Source organism: Aquarana catesbeiana, linkage group LG08 (assembly GCF_042186555.1).
Source record: "Aquarana catesbeiana isolate 2022-GZ linkage group LG08, ASM4218655v1, whole genome shotgun sequence".
In the NCBI taxonomy this organism is placed as follows: domain Eukaryota; kingdom Metazoa; phylum Chordata; class Amphibia; order Anura; family Ranidae; genus Aquarana; species Aquarana catesbeiana.
Genome location: NC_133331.1, coordinates 102,786,034 through 102,802,575, shown reverse-complemented (window position 1 = coordinate 102,802,575; position 16,542 = coordinate 102,786,034). Strand labels below are relative to the sequence as shown.

Here is a 16,542-nt window from a genome sequence, read left to right as displayed (position 1 = left end):
TTAAATCTCCTTCTGGATCGTGACGTTTCAGGCTCCGGGCTTTCCTCCTCCTCGTTGCTATAATTAGCACGCATGGAGGAAGGAGCACCAAAAGCGCCGATCGTGATAACGAAGGTAAGATCTAAACTTGGGCCTATACTGCTTCTAAATTGAAGCCTATATTGTAACAAGATTAGGAGAGTTTGTCCTGACCTTAGGGTTTGTCTTGTGGTTTGTCTTGCAGAGAAAATGGATGGCTTTAATGACCACAATTTCCTCCCCCTGTTCATAGACAAATACAGGGAGCTGCCCTGTCTGTGGCAGGTGAGACATCCTCATTATAATCATAAACAAAAGAGGCAGGCAACTGCTGGAGTTGGTGAAGCCGGTGGTCCCCACAGCAACCATCCCCTATTTAAAAACCAAAATTGGTGGCCTGAGGAGCACTTATCTTAGGGAGCGCAAGAAGGTCACATATTCCCAGAGGTCCGGAGCTGCAGCAGATGACGTTTATGTCCCCAGGCTGTGGTACTATGAGAGACTGCGATTTCTGTCAGACCACACTGAAGTCAGGGAATCCCTCTCCACTCTTCCTTCCACTCTTCCTTCCACCCCAGCTGAGGCTTCCGATGTCCAACCTGGGCCTTCCAGCCAGGAAGAAGTGGAGGAGCCCAGCTGGAGTCAGGTATAGCATTCTTCTACTGATTTCTGGACAATAAAGAAATGATGTTTACTAGATGTTATTATTGATCACTAATTGCTGATTGAAAAAAAGTGTTTTACAGATCAATAGACAGTAGTGGGCAAAAATAATTGGGACAAGAATGAAAAATGCTGGGCTCAGAATGCTAGTCTGTTATATTTGTTAACATTCAATTTGCAAAAGTCAGGAGGTGAAAATTGTGTGTGATTGATGAATAAAAACTAAAACTATGTCCCTTTTTCATACACAGGAAGACCTCAGCCAGGAGGAGGTTGTGGAATGTAGCAGTCAGGAGGAGGCGGGGATTAGTGGCAGCCAGGAGGAGGCGGGGCTAAGTGTCAGCCAAGAGAAGCCTGGGACCAGTCGCAGCCTAACTGAAACGCGGGTTTCTCCCCTCCGCCTTCCATATAAAAGAGCGAGGAAGGCGACTCCCATGCAGGATTCAGCGCTCAGGCTCATTCAGGAGGCTTCTGCGTCCCTCCGAGCCTTACCCACTCCTGAAGAGGCCTTTGCCTGCATGGCTGCCACCAAACTGCAGGGCATGCAGGAGGGTCAACGCCTCCTGTGTGAGCAACTTATTTATAAAGTCCTAACTAAGGGGGTGAGTGGTGAACTAACACCCAAGACCGATGTGATTGAGTTGGACCATCCTCCTCCTCCTCCTGCTGCCACAACTCCACCACCAGAGCCACAGCGTGGAAAGAGGCGTGGAAAGAAGACAAGAGAGTGATGGCCCTGGGTTCAGTCTGGTCTGACAAAAGCTGCAGTCTCTCGTATGACCACAGCCTGGGGACACAGATGTCATCTGCTGCTTTCTGGATCTCTGGGACTTCTGGACCAGACTGCACTCCCTTAGATAAGGACTCCTCAGGCCACCAATTTTGCTTGAAAATAATTGATGTCTGCCCTGGGGGTCCAAGGCTTCGCAATTTTCTGCAGTTTCTCCAGCGTTGCCTCCCTCTTTGTTTAGTTGTGAGCCCTTAATAAAAGTTTTATTTTGGAAAATTATACTCTCCTGTGTGTTTTCATCCAAAAAGGACAGTTTGTTGGTGACGATTCAGGTACATTTCTAACATAAAATGTGAAATTAACAAGGGACAACAACACCACACAAACTCCTACAGATTAAATAGAACAACATATCAATGGTGTTGTGGTAACTTGACACAAAAAACACACACAAAAATTTTCAGGAGTACAAATAAAAATCCCAAAAACAAAAAATAAGCCTTGAAAAAAATACAAACCAAAAAAAAAAAAATAATCGGCCTTAAAAACAAACAAAAAAAACAACACCAAAATAATTATGTCAATTGTGACAAATCAAAATATATTGAGGGAATCCCGATAAATAGTAAAGAAATAAGTTTGTGAGAAGTCTGTGTGAATATGAGCAGCAAAACTACTTAATTCTTGTCACATTATAAAGAATAAGAGAGTGCGCTGTATTAAACCATTTTTAACATTGCAGCGTGACGAAAGTGCTGTATCCATTGCGAACGCTAATTTTACCAGACCGAGCTGTTCCGTGTCGGAATTTCTTCTGAGCATGCGTGGCATTTTGTGCGTCAGAACAGGCCACACGCGGTCGGAATTGACGCGATCGGATTTTGTTGTTGGAAATTTTTATATCCTGCTCTCAAACTTTGTGTGTCGGAAAATCCGATGGAAAATGTCCGATGGAGCCCACACACGGTCGGAATTTCCGAAAACACGCTCCGTTCGGACATTTTCCATCGGAAAATCCGACCGTGTGTACGGGGCATTAGACTGCAAAAGACTGATGGACAAATTCAAGTATCCTCGTGGATGTATATTGAGAGGCTGAGGATGAGGTATTTCCGCAACACCATATTACTGTTAACCACAACATTTTAATTGGTTAGCGGCCCGTTCTGTTGAAGCATTTTTATACAACTAAATTGCTTGGGTAGGTTTACAGTTTGGTTATATCCATGTTAAGTGTTCAAGTTTGACTGGATTGTACCTTTCAAATCACTCACTGACATCTCCAGAAGTTTTGGTATTATAGGAAAAGCTATTTAACCACTTGCTTACTGGGCACTTAAACCCCCCTCCTGCCCAGACCAATTTTCAGCTTTCAGCGCTGACGCACTTTGAAAGACAATTGCGTGGTCATACAACACTGTACCCAAATAAAATTTTTATCATTTTTTTCCCACAAATAGAGCTTTCTTTTGGTGGTATTTAATCACAGCTGGGGTTTTAATTTGTGCTAAACAAACAAAAAAAGATGGAAATTTAAAAAAAAAAAAATCATGTTTAACCACTTGCCGACCGCCGCACGACTATATACGTCGGCAGAATGGCACGGGCAGGCAAAAGGACTTACATGTACGTCCTTGCCTGCCCGCGGGTGGGGGGTCCAATCGGACCCCCCCCCGGTGCCTGCGGCGGTCGGCAAATCTCCCCCGGCGATCGGAGGTGAGGGGGAGGCCATCCATTCGTGGCCCCCCCCTCGCGATCGCTCCCAGCCAATGGGATCATTTCCCTGCCTCTGTATTGTACACAGAGGCAGAGGAAATGATGTCATCTCTCCTCGGCTCGGTATTTTCCGTTCCGGGCCGAGGAGAGAAGACTGAAATGTGAGTGCACAACACACACACACACAGTAGAACATGCCAGGCACACAAAACACCCCGATCCCCCCCCCGATCGCCCCCCGATCCCCCCCCAATCACCCCCCCCCCCCCCGTCACAAACTGACACCAGCAGGTTTTTTTTTTTTTTTTTTTTTTTTTTTCTGATTACTGTATTGGTGTCAGTTTGTGACAGTTAGTGTCAGGGCAGTGAGTGTTAGGCCCCCTGTAGGTCTAGGGTACCCCCCTAACCCCCCTAATAAAGTTTTAACCCCTTGATCACCCCCCGTCACCAGTGTCGCTAAGCGATCATTTTTCTGATCGCTGTATTAGTGTCGCTGGTGATGCTAGTTAGTGAGGTAAATATTTAGGTTCGCCGTCAGCGTTTTATAGCGACAGGGACCCCCATATACTACCTAATAAATGTTTTAACCCCTTGATTGCCCCCTAGTTAACCCTTTCACCACTGATCACTGTATAACCGTTACGGGTGACGCTGGTTAGTTTGTTTATTTTTTATAGTGTCAGGGCACCCGCCGTTTATTACCGAATAAAGATTTAGCCCCCTGATCGCCCGGCGGTGATATGCGTCGCCCCAGGCAGCGTCAGATTAGCGCCAGTACTGCTAACACCCACGCACGCAGCATACGCCTCCCTTAGTGGTATAGTATCTGTACGGATCAATATCTGATCCGATCAGATCTATACTAGCGTCCCCAGCAGTTTAGGGTTCCCAAAAACACAGTGTTAGCGGGATCAGCCCAGATACCTGCTAGCACCTGCGTTTTGCCCCTCCGCCCGGCTCGGCCCAGCCCACCCAAGTGCAGTATCGATCGATCACGGTCACTTACAAAACACTAAACGCATAACTGCAGCGTTCGCAGAGTCAGGCCTGATCCCTGCGATCGCTAACAGTTTTTTTGGTAGCGTTTTGGTGAAATGGCAAGCACCAGCCCCAGGCAGCGTCAGGTTAGTGCCAGTAGCGCTAACACCCATGCACCGTACACCTCCCTTAGTGGTATAGTATCTGAACGCATCAATATCTGATCCGATCAGATCTATACTAGCGTCCCCAGCAGTTTAGGATTCCCAAAAACGCAGTGTTAGCGGGATCAGCCCAGATACCTGCTAGCACCTGCGTTTTGCCCCTCCGCCTGGCCCAGCCCAGCCCACCCAAGTGCAGTATCGATCGATCACTGTCACTTAAAAAAACACTAAACGCATAACTGCAGCGTTCGCAGAGTCAGGCCTGATCCCTGTGATCGCTAACAGTTTTTTTGGTAGCGTTTTGGTGAACTGGCAAGCACCAGCCCCAGGCAGCGTCAGGTTAGTGCCAGTAGCGCTAACACCCACGCACGCACCGTACACCTCCCTTAGTGGTATAGTATCTGAACTGATCAATATCTGATCCGATCAGATCTATACTGGCATCCCCAGCAGTTTAGGGTTCCCAAAAACGCAGTGTTAGTGGGATCAGCCCAGATACCTGCTAGCACCTGCGTTTTGTCCCTCCGCCCAGCCCACCCAAGTGCAGTATCGATCGATCACTGTCACTTACAAAACACTAAACGCATAACTGCAGCGTTCGCAGAGTCAGGCCTGATCCCTGCGATCGTTAACAGTTTTTTTGGTAGCGTTTTGGTGAACTGGCAAGCGCCAGCGGCCTAGTACACCCCGGTCGTAGTCAAACCAGCACTGCAGTAACACTTGGTGACGTGGCGAGTCCCATAAGTGCAGTTCAAGCTGGTGAGGTGGCAAGCACAAATAGTGTCCCGCTGCCACCAAGAAGACAAACACAGGCCCGTCGTGCCCATAGTGCCCTTCCTGCTGCATTCGCCAATCCTAATTGGGAACCCACCACTTCTGCAGCGCCCATACTTCCCCCATTCACATCCCCAACCAAATGCAGTCGGCTGCATGAGAGGCATTTTTATGTCCTCCCGAGTACCCCTACCCAGCGAACCCCCCAAAAAAGATGTCGTGTCTGCAGTAAGCGCGGATATAGGCGTGACACCCGCTATTATTGTCCCTCCTGTCCTGACAATCCTGGTCTTTGCATTGGTGAATGTTTTGAACGCTACCATTCACTAGCTGAGTATTAGCGTAGGGTACAGCATTGCACAGACTAGGACACACTTTCACAGGGTCTCCCAAGATGCCATCGCATTTTGAGAGACCCGAACCTGGAACCGGTTACAGTTACAAAAGGTACAGTTACAAAAAAAGTGTAAAAAAAAAAAACACAAACAAAAATATAAAATAAAAAATAATAGTTGTCGTTTTATTGTTCTCTCTCTATTCTCTCTCTCTCTATTCTCTCTATTGTTCTGCTCTTTTTTACTGTATTCTATTCTGCAATGTTTTATTGTTATTATGTTTTATCATGTTTGCTTTTCAGGTATGCAGTTTTTTATACTTTACCGTTTACTGTGCTTTATTGTTAGCCATATTTTTGTCTTCAGGTACAGCATTCACGACTTTGAGTGGTTATACCAGAATGATGCTTGCAGGTTTAGGTATCATCTTGGTATCATTCTTTTCAGCCAGCGGTCGGCTTTCATGTAAAAGCAATCCTAGCGGCTAATTAGCCTCTAGACTGCTTTTACAAGCAGAGAGAATGCCCCCCCCCCCCCCCCCATCGTCTTCCGTGTTTTTCTCTGGCTCTCCTGTCTCAACAGGGAACCTGAGAATGCAGCCGGTGATTCAGCCAGCTGACCATAGAGCTGATCAGAGACGAGAGTGGCTCCAAACATCTCTATGGCCTAAGAAACCGGAAGCTACGAGCATTTTATGACTTAGATTTCGCCGGATGTAAATAGCGCCATTGGGAAATTGGGGAAGCATTTTATCACACCGATCTTGGTGTGGTCAGATGCTTTGAGGGCAGAGGAGAAATCTAGGGTCTAATAGACCCCAATTTTTTCAAAAAAGAGTACCTGTCACTACCTATTGCTATCATAGGGGATATTTACATTCCCTGAGATAACAGTAAAAATGATTAAAAAAAAAAAAAAATGAAAGGAACAGTTTTAAAATAAGATAAAAAAGCAAAAAAATAATAAAAAAAAAAAAAAAAAAAAAAAAAAAAGCACCCCTGTCCCCCCTGCTCTCGCGCTAAGGCGAACGCAAGCGTCGGTCTGGCGTCAAATGTAAACAGCAATTGCACCATGCATGTGAGGTATCACCGCGACGGTCAGATCGAGGGCAGTAATTTTAGCAGTAGACCTCCTCTGTAAATCTAAAGTGGTAACCTGTAAAGGCTTTTAAAGGCTTTTAAAAATGTATTTATTTTGTTGCCACTGCACGTTTGTGCGCAATTGTAAAGCATGTCATGTTTGGTATCCATGTACTCGGCCTAAGATCATCTTTTTTATTTCATCAAACATTTGGGCAATATAGTGTGTTTTAGTGCATTAAAATGTAAAAAAGTGTGTTTTTTCCCCAAAAAATGCGTTTGAAAAATCGCTGCGCAAATACTGTGTGAAAAAAAAAAATTAAACACCCACCATTTTAATCTGTAGGGCATTTGCTTTAAAAAAATATATAATGTGTGGGGGTTCAAAGTAATTTTCTTGCAAAAAAAAATAATTTTTTCATGTAATCAAAAAGTGTCAGAAAGGGCTTTGTCTTCAAGTGGTTAGAAGAGTGGGTGATGTGTGACATAAGCTTCTAAATGTTGTGCATAAAATGCCAGGACAGTTCAAACCCCCCCCCAAATGACCCCATTTTGGAAAGTAGACACCCCAAGCTATTTGCTGAGAGGCATGTCGAGTCCATGGAATATTTTATATTGTGACACAAGTTGCGGGAAAGAGACAAATTTTTTTTTTTTTTTTTTTTTTTTGCACAAAGTTGTCACTAAATGATATATTGCTCAAACATGCCATGGAAATATGTGAAATTACACCCCAAAATACATTCTGCTGCTTCTCCTGAGTACGGGGATACCACATGTGTGAGACTTTTTGGGAGCCTAGCCGCGTATGGGACCCCGAAAACCAAGCACCGCCTTCAGGCTTTCTAAGGGCGTAAATTTTTGATTTCACTCTTCACTGCCTATCACAGTCTCGGAGGCCATGGAATGCCCAGGTGGCACAAACCCCCCCCAAATGACCCCATTTTGGAAAGTAGACACCCCAAGCTATTTGATGAGAGGTATAGTGAGTATTTTGCAGACCTCACTTTTTGTCACAAAGTTTTGAAAATTAAAAAAAGAAAAAAAAAATTTTTTTTTTTGTCTTTCTTCATTTTCAAAAACAAATGAGAGCTGCAAAATACTCACCATGCCTCTCAGCAAATAGCTTGGGGTGTCTACTTTCCAAAATGGGGTCATTTGGGGGGGGTTTGTGCCACCTGGGCATTCCATGACCTCCGAAACTGTGATAGGCAGTGAAGAGTGAAATCAAAAATGTACACCCTTAGAAATCCTGAAGGCGGTGATTGGTTTTCGGGGTCCCGTACGCGGCTAGGCTCCTAAAAAGTCCCACACATGTGGTATCCCCATACTCAGGAGAAGCAGCAGAATGTATTTTGGGGTGCAATTCCACATATGCCCATGACCTGTGTGAGCAATATATCATTTAGTGACAACTTTGTGCAAAAAAAAAAAAAAAAAAAAAATAAATTGTCACATTCCCGCAACTTGTGTCAAAATATAAAATATTCCATGGACTCAACATGCCTCTCAGCAAATAGCTTGGGGTGTCTACTTTCCAAAATGGGGTCATTTGGGGGGGGTTTGTGCCATCTGGGCATTTTATGGCCTTCAAAACTGTGATAGGTAGTGAGGAGTAAAATCAAAAATGTACGCCCTTAGAAATCCTGAAGGCAGTGATTGGTTTTCGGGGCCCCGTATGCGGCTAGGCTCCCAAAAAGTCCCACACATGTGGTATCCCCATACTCAGGAGAAGCAGCTAAATGTATTTTGGGGTGCAATTCCACATATGCCCATGGCCTGTGTGAGCAATATATCATTTAGTGACAACTTTTTGTAATTTTTTTTTTTTTTTTTTTTTTTTGTCATTATTCAATCACTTGGGACAAAAAAAATGAATATTCAATGGGCTCAACATGCCTCTCAGCAATTTCCTTGGGGTGTCTACTTTCCAAAATGGGGTCATTTGTGGGGGTTTTGTACTGCCCTGCCATTTTAGCACCTCAAGAAACGACATAGGCAGTCATAAATTAAAGGCTGTGTAAATTCCAGAAAATGTACCCTAGATTGTAGGCGCTATAACTTTTGCGCAAACCAATAAATATACACTTATTGACATTTTTTTTACCAAAGACATGTGGCCAAATACATTTTGGCCTAAATGTATGACTAAAATTGAGTTTATTGGATTTTTTTTAGAACAAAAAGTAGAAAATATCATTTTTTTTCAAAATTTTCGGTCTTTTTCCGTGTATAGCGCAAAAAATAAAAACGGCAGAGGTGATCAAATACCATCAAAAGAAAGCTCTATTTGTGGGAAGAAAAGGACGCAAATTTCGTTTGGTTACAGCATTGCATGACCGCGCAATTAGCAGTTAAAGCGACGCAGTGCCAATTTGTAAAAAGTGCTCTGGTCAGGAAGGGGGTAAATCCTTCCGGGGCTGAAGTGGTTAATAGTTTGTTATAAAATTTTGCAAACAGGTAATTTTTCTCCTTCATTGATATGCACTGATGAGGCGGCACTGGTGGGCACTGATAGGCTGCACTGATGGGCATGGATAGGCACAGATAAGGCGGCACTGATAGGCACAGTTAAGGCGGCACTGATAGGCACAGCTAAGGCAGCACTGATGGGGACAGATAAGGCGGTACTGATGGGCACAGATAAGGCGGCACTGATGGCCACTGATGGGCGCTGATGGGTGGCACGGATGGGTGGCATGGATAGGTGGCACTGATGGGCACTGATAGGTACCACTGATGGGGGCACTGATGGGCGGCACTGATGGGGGGCACTGATGGGTGGCACTGATGGGCAGTGATGGGCGGCACTGATGGGCACTTATGGGCACTGGTAGGTGATACTAATGGGCACTGATAGGTGGCACTGATGTGCAGCACTGTTGTTGCACTGATGTGGGCGCTGATGGGTGGCACTGATGGGTGGCACTGTGGGCACTGATGGATGGCACTGATTGATGGCACCATGGGCACTGATGGGTGACGCCGGTGGGCACTGGTAGGCGGCACTTCTGCCTATTGCTGTGTCACAGAAGATCGCCATGATCGGGACTAATGTCCCGATCACGGCCGCCGGTGATCGGGTGTTTTTTTCCTCCTCACGCTGTCAACGCGAGGAGGAAAAATAGCCGATTACCGGTTCTGTTTACATCACATGATCAACTGTCATTGGCTGACAGCTGATCATGTGGTAAGGGGTCGGGACCGACCCCTTACTCTGATCTGTGATCAGGCGAGTCTCATAGACTCGCTGATCACCGAGCACGCCGCTCGTGCACAGGACGACGTCAATAGGCGTCGTCCCGGCAATGTAGATCCGCGATGTTGCCATCATTTGGCAATGGCCCAGATCTGAAGTGGTTAAATATATTAAGAATGCTGATTCCTTCCTGCAGCACTAGACCAATGTCTTGGAAGACTGAATGATAGGTGGATTTTATTAAATGAATAAAAGATGTTTAAAATGAAAAAAATTATGAAAAAAAGTTCAAATGTCAATGCAACTTTATGCACTAATCAATGAATTGCTTATGTAAAGGAAGCTTGGATTGTGAGGCCTGTCAGAGTACTCTGAACATTGATCAAGTGTGTTCCCTGAGTAGTCCAGACAGCACCCTAAACACAAGCTCCTCTGGCCAGTCCAGCCCATCCCCCTGCAAAAGACCCAACAGGTGATATGTTTTTTCCAACACCATTGACTTTATTATGTAGCACCACAACATACAATGGTAATAGTCTGTTCATAGGACTTCATAAGAAAAGAGATACAAGTTCAATCGTCCTTTTCAAAGATCTTCATATCTCTTTTAGTAAAAATATTTTCTTGAAGCATATAACTGCATTGTTTTCGTTTTCATTTCAGATAGTAGGGAAGGGTTAGAACTACTGCCAGTTTTTTATTGTTGTTTATACATTTGGTGGGGAGGTTCACCCTTTCTATTTGTCCCAGTGACCATTGTTATCTGGACTGGTAAAGAGGGAAAATTGAATATTTTGTATTACATGTAGAACAGGAATAGTGGGGACAACTTCCAGTGGGGAAACCTGTTTCTGTGATGACTGTCAGCGAAGATTTCCCTTACTTTGGAGAGATTGCCTTTCACTTCCTGTTTTGTCTTGAGACAGGAAGTGAAGTAAAAACTCCCCAAAGTGATATATATGAAAACATAATAAATAAAAAACACACATGATCAGCAATTCAAACTTGGTGGACATAAATTTGTGATGTTTTAAAACAGTAGTGATTTATTAAAGGTCTTTTAAAAGTATACATAAGTGCATCAAATTGCCATTATATTACGGAGGGCAATACATCTAATACCAGTGTGGGTTGTCCTTCAACAGTATGTCTGATGATGAACCTGAAAGCGGTTGTGATACTGTCGATGGATCCCCGAGCTCTGATTCCTCTGGCCATGATAGTCCATTTGTGAAGAGCAGCTTTGCCTCGGACACCAATGAGAACTCAGAAAAGCGGGCATCATAAAAAGCAGAGAGTAAACCTGCAGTGTGTACATTAGTAGTTCCACCTATCAGGATTGAAAACCGCAAGGACAACTCACACAGGGCCACAAACAAAGGTAGGTGACTTTCATTGAAGACCTACTTGTGAGAACCTTCCCTTCCTTTCCCACATCCCTTCCTTTTCTTTCCTCTCTTTCTTCCCCTTACCCTTTTTTTTTCGCTGTATTTTTTGTCTAGTCATTAGGATAATGGCGTCTTTTCTGAAATATGGTCTTTAACAGTTTGAGCAACCTTCTTTTATTGTATGATACTTAATTGCAGAATGCTAACATGAAATGTATATGTTTCAGATGCAGCTAGCCATCCCCTAATAAAAGGCAGGTCAGCCCCAGGGAGAAAGAAACAGAAACTTACATCAGCATTCCAGCAGCAACAGCCTCTGAGTTTCAGCCAGGTATGTTTGATATCAAATGGAGTACCATATCTACTCTGTTATCACAGCACAGATTGACATTGACATCATGCACTGACCTCATATATCTTATAGTTATCAACAGTTTTAAAACTTATTCATACATTTAGAAGCACAGGCATGGTCTGGCACAAAAGTCCTGCCATTTTTCCGCTGCCGTGGAGCAGCAGATGGCAAGTACACCCACCCATAGAGGTGAATGGCTGTACACATTTGTACTCATGTAAGCATTCATGCTTTTCTGCATCGGTGTATTCCCGCACATGCATATACGACATATTCCTTGAATGCAAAACTTCCACATTGGGGGAATACATCATACACACATGTAGGTAAATGCTGATGCAAAAAAGCATTTGTGTTTACATAAGTACAAGTGCATGCAACTCCCTGACAGGGAAAGTGCAAGACCCTGCCTACGCCTCCGAACATCCTTGTGAATGAATATCCATTAATGCTTTTTTTCACCCTCTTGCTTAGTTAATGGGATCTGAAATTATCTCATTCCTAACACTGACTCTTTCTATATTAGTTATGTTTTCCATTAAAAAAGAAATTTGTATGCTTACAGCCCATCCATATTGTATAACTCAAAGTGGATGTAAAAGCCAAAGTTTTTTTATTTTAATGCATTCTATGCATTAAGATCAAAGAAAAACCTTCAGTGTGCAGCAGCCCCCCTATTACTTACCTGAGCCCCATCTGGATCCAGCGATGTTGCACGAGACCCGAGGCTGTCTGGGACTCTCTCTTTCCTGATTGGCCTCAGACACAGCAGTGGGTGCCATTTGGCTCACAAATTTGTCAAAGTCAATGAACCAATGAGTAGAGAGAGGGGGCAGGGTCAAGCCACAGCTTTGTGTCGGAATAGAGACGCACAGAGCAGCGGGTCGGCTCGGGTGCCCCCATAGCAAGGGGGGCCAGGAGCGCCGACAAGGGACTCAAAAAGAGGAGGTTCTGGGATGCCCTGTGCAAAACCACTGCACAGAACAGGTAAGTATAACATGTTTGTTATTTATAAACAAAAAAAAGAATTTAATATCACTTTAATACAGGTACCTGAAAGTTGTTAACAGGTCTCATCAACACTTGAGTCTAGCCAGTTGATGCATCACATTTTATTAAAATGGAATTCCAGACAAGTAGCCAAATACATATTAACTGCACAGTCTGCCTTGCCAAAAGATTTGTAATTCTGTTCAGGCAGTCTGGTGATCCTGGTACTACCCCAGGCACCATAGCTATGTCCCTAACCATCAGGTGAGGGAAGTCCTTCCTTTGAAAACATGCGGAGTCTCCCCTCTAACAAGTAGTTTGTATTACTCGTTCTTACTACTGCCCTAGACTGAACAAGCAGTTGAGTTGACCCTTGCATCCCCCCACCCCACACACACACACACTGCAAGGGTCTAGATTTTGCCTAATTCATGCAGCTGGGCTTGAACATTTTACAATATACATACATGCTTTTATATGTGTGTAGTTACTTTTTTCCCCAGCTTTTAAATGACCTTACTAATATAGACCATTAATGTGTTTCCTTGTAGATGTGTATTCATCAGCCCAGGCTGAATAAATAATGCAGTTTACACAATTCTCCTTTTGGCAGGTACACCATTTTGGATCTGGGCATCAAGAATGGAATGGAAACTATGGGCACAGAAGACAGCAGGCATTCATTACACCCACCGTCACCAGTCATTCCTTCACCCTCCAACATGGAAGCCCAAATCACAGCGCAGTACATGCTCACCTGGGGGGCCAGCCCACCATCCTATCTTATGTGCCCTCCGCTCCGCTGAGCACTGCGGCACCTGTGGCCCACCTCCTGGCCTCACCGTGTACCACAAGACAAATCTTACAACACCCTGCCTACAACTTCTCCCACCCCAGTGGCATCATCCACCAGGTCGCCGTAGGAATCAACCCCCGTTTTCTACCTTCACCTACTATCCACCAGACTCAGTACAAACCAATTTTCCCATCCCACTCGTACTTCGCCGCATCTCCTGCCTACACGGGATTTCCCATGAGCCCCACAAAACTCAACCAGTATCCGTACATGTGAGAACTCAAAAACCTACATGTAGAGGAGAAGCTCAAAGATTCAAACCTTTTGTTTGAAGCAAAACACAAGAACATGGCTTTTGATAAAAAAAAGATGAAAAAAAAAAAAAATCCGCCATGGCACAAAAAGAAAAGAAAAAATATTTTTTGAATCACGTAGACTTGGGTGCAATTTGAAACAATCTTGAGCTTTAAAAAAAAATTGGAAAAAAAAAATCACTTTTAATGTGTTTTGCACATTTGGTATACCTTGTCTCTAGTCCTGTTCTCTTCTATTGTAACTCTAGACAGGTGACTTACAGGAGAGAGTTCGCTCTCTCCTGATATATTTTTTATACAATTGCCTTCTAACTAGTGCAAGACACATCTTTTTGGGAAGCCATTCAACGTACAGGTTTAGCGCAACAAATGCACATATCGTCAGCAGTACAGTGTACTCGTGTCAATTGTTTGTTAATGTATGTCTTGGTGTTTCAGTGTTGGGTCACTTGGCTACTGAGTTGATGTTCACATTGCATGTGTCTTTTGCATGGGCAGAAGAAAAAAAAACAAAAAAGAAAAACATTGCCTAGACTGTGCTCTTCAATGTTGTCGTCCTAATAATCAGCTGCATTGTAAACTATTCCCACACATAGTGCCTTAAATATTTGAGGTTGTTAATGTTATTACTTAATATATTAATCTCAAGTTCAGCACTTAATCTTGGAATTTGCTGGTTATATAAATATCTATTTTTTTTAATAACTTGAGTCTCGGCTCAGTTAGGGGGTTGTTCATTTGTTTTGTTTGGTTGTGTGGTATGCTCATGAGGTGTAGGTGTTTCCTTACCTACAGAACAGCATGTTGATTTTTTTTGTGTCATGGCATTTGTCCAAATGGCTGGGTTTTTTATAGTATCTTGCCTATATAGTTGGTGTGGTTTTCGATAGCCGGTGTTCTAAATTCCTTTTAGTGTCAGCGGACGCTGCACCATCTTGCAGTGCAATATTTTGCAGGCCTGTCTATTGCTGAAGAGGATAACACCGTGACGCGTGACCACAGTTGGGCAAACCGTTCAGTATTTAATGAATTGTAACAAGGACTATTTACTACAGAAGTTTGATAAGATGTGAGGTTTTTACTTCGTGTGCAATTTTTAGCTTTCATTTTTATGCATGTGTCAGTTTTTAAGGCCTATTTTACACAATATTTTATTTAGTTTTTTTTTTTTCTGAGTGGTGACTGTTTATTTAATACATTCCATCAGGGACACAACATTTTTTGCATATTTGAAGACATTTGTTTTTCTTTTTCAGTTTCTAAAGAAAAAAAAAAAACATGTGCATCATCCATATCCAGTTAATTTATCAGCACCAAAGACTTTGAAATCATCCATTTTCTTTTAATGAAATAAAAAAAATATATATATAAATATATATTATATACATATAAACAAAAGGTAGCTAAGTTTTTTGCATAGACCTGAATTATACTGTAGTCTAGTGGTGGGCTTTAAGAAAAGGTATTATGACTAATGTTGTTAGCTTTGGGCAAGTAATAAAACTTATCATTTATCTTGAATGTATAATAGATGAGCTGCTATATGTAACAGACGCCACTTTTTTGATAGCTGTGAATTTTAGCTTCATATCCCATTAATACTTAGCCGCCTTACTCCTGTTTTAAGTCTAATTATATATCTAAAGTATAGGGGTTTTTTTCTGATTATTATTTTTTAATTTTAATTTGCATTTAATGTTTTGGTGTGTCCTTTGTAACTACTGTATTGTAAATTATGGATCCTAATTGCATATGTTACTTTTTGGGGTGTGTGTATTGCATCAGTATTCTATATATCTTCATAAATTTGAGCTCATTACTGCATATAAATGGGTGTATTAATGTAAGTTATTTTTTAATGTTTTCAAATTGCTGTTGTGTATACCTTTTAAGAGAAAAAAAATGTATCTTGCAGGCTAGATTTCATTTTTTTAATATTCTTTTTCTTTGAAACTGATTTATACAGAAGATTAGCCAGTGACTGGAATAATGAAAATATAATAGACTGAAGATAGACTGGGGGATTTTTACCTTTGTTTAACTTGTTAACACCACTATACACTGCAATTGCCCAACTGTCCATAAGCTATGAGGACTCTCAACTCTGTTATACCTTTTGGGGGGGAGGGGTAGTCCCCCCTTTCTAAGCACTGGGTGGTGTTACCACAAGCAGTATTTTATTTAATGAATGTTAAAACAAAAATGTGCCTAAAACAAGACTTTTTAAATATATAGAAAAATTCATAAAATTTCTACAGTGTTAATGAAAACATTTTTACAAGGTGGGAGCAAAAAAAAAAAGAGAGCCTATTTATTATCACTAAAGGTATTTTTTTTCCTCCCACTCCACAAGAATCTGCTAAATACCGCTATGCATTATGTCCATTTATGTAAGATTCTTCTTTTATTTTTTTTCCTGGTACAATTTTATGGCATTGTTTAGATCGGTGTACCCATCCTAAGGCTCCCCTGCTGTTGATGAGCTACAGATGACAGCATACCAAGATCTGGTATGTGCGTACAACAGATGGTGGCAGGGGAGGGACACTAGGTGTTGGAAGCCAACAGTTTGGAAAGCCCAAGCTGATGTGGCTTGCAGATGTTGCAAATATTTACTTATTTGTCACTATAATGGATTTGCAGAGTGCAAACTTGTTCAGAAGTGCATTGCAGCCCGACAGCTTCAAGAATTTACTTTTTGATAGAGTTGTACTTAGCGTCTTTTTTGTGGAGTTCTAAGCTTGTATTTTGATATTAGCGTTACATTAGGAGAGATGTGTACTTGGTTGTCTTTGCCTAATGTTTGCTGTTTTAGGATTTTGTTTAGGGAAAACTCCAGTCGGGAATTTTTTTTCCCCTCTTATGAACATCAGAATTAACTGATCTGAAGATTAGGAATTGGGACCCAGAAGTATATAGCCTTATCTTGAGTTGATGTGACCATGTCTACAAAATGAAGAATGGTGTTGCAGACAGGCTTTTCTGTTTTGGTGTGCACCCATAGATTAAAGTGGTTGTAAACCCTATCCATGAAATTTGACCT

General features: G+C 42.6%; 1 protein-coding gene across 1 annotated transcript in view; it reads left to right on the top strand.

The window, feature by feature from the left end:
* The window catches only part of LOC141106700 (uncharacterized), a 28,289-nt gene extending 14,021 nt beyond the window's left edge, over positions 1–14,268 (top strand). The window contains exons 4-5 of the mRNA XM_073597638.1: positions 11,272–11,375; positions 13,003–14,268. Of these exons, the coding sequence (XP_073453739.1) occupies positions 11,272–11,375; positions 13,003–13,461 (563 nt within the window). The 3' untranslated portion in view covers positions 13,462–14,268. The remainder of the gene's footprint in view (positions 1–11,271; positions 11,376–13,002) is intronic.
* Positions 14,269–16,542: the final 2,274 nt, after the last annotated feature.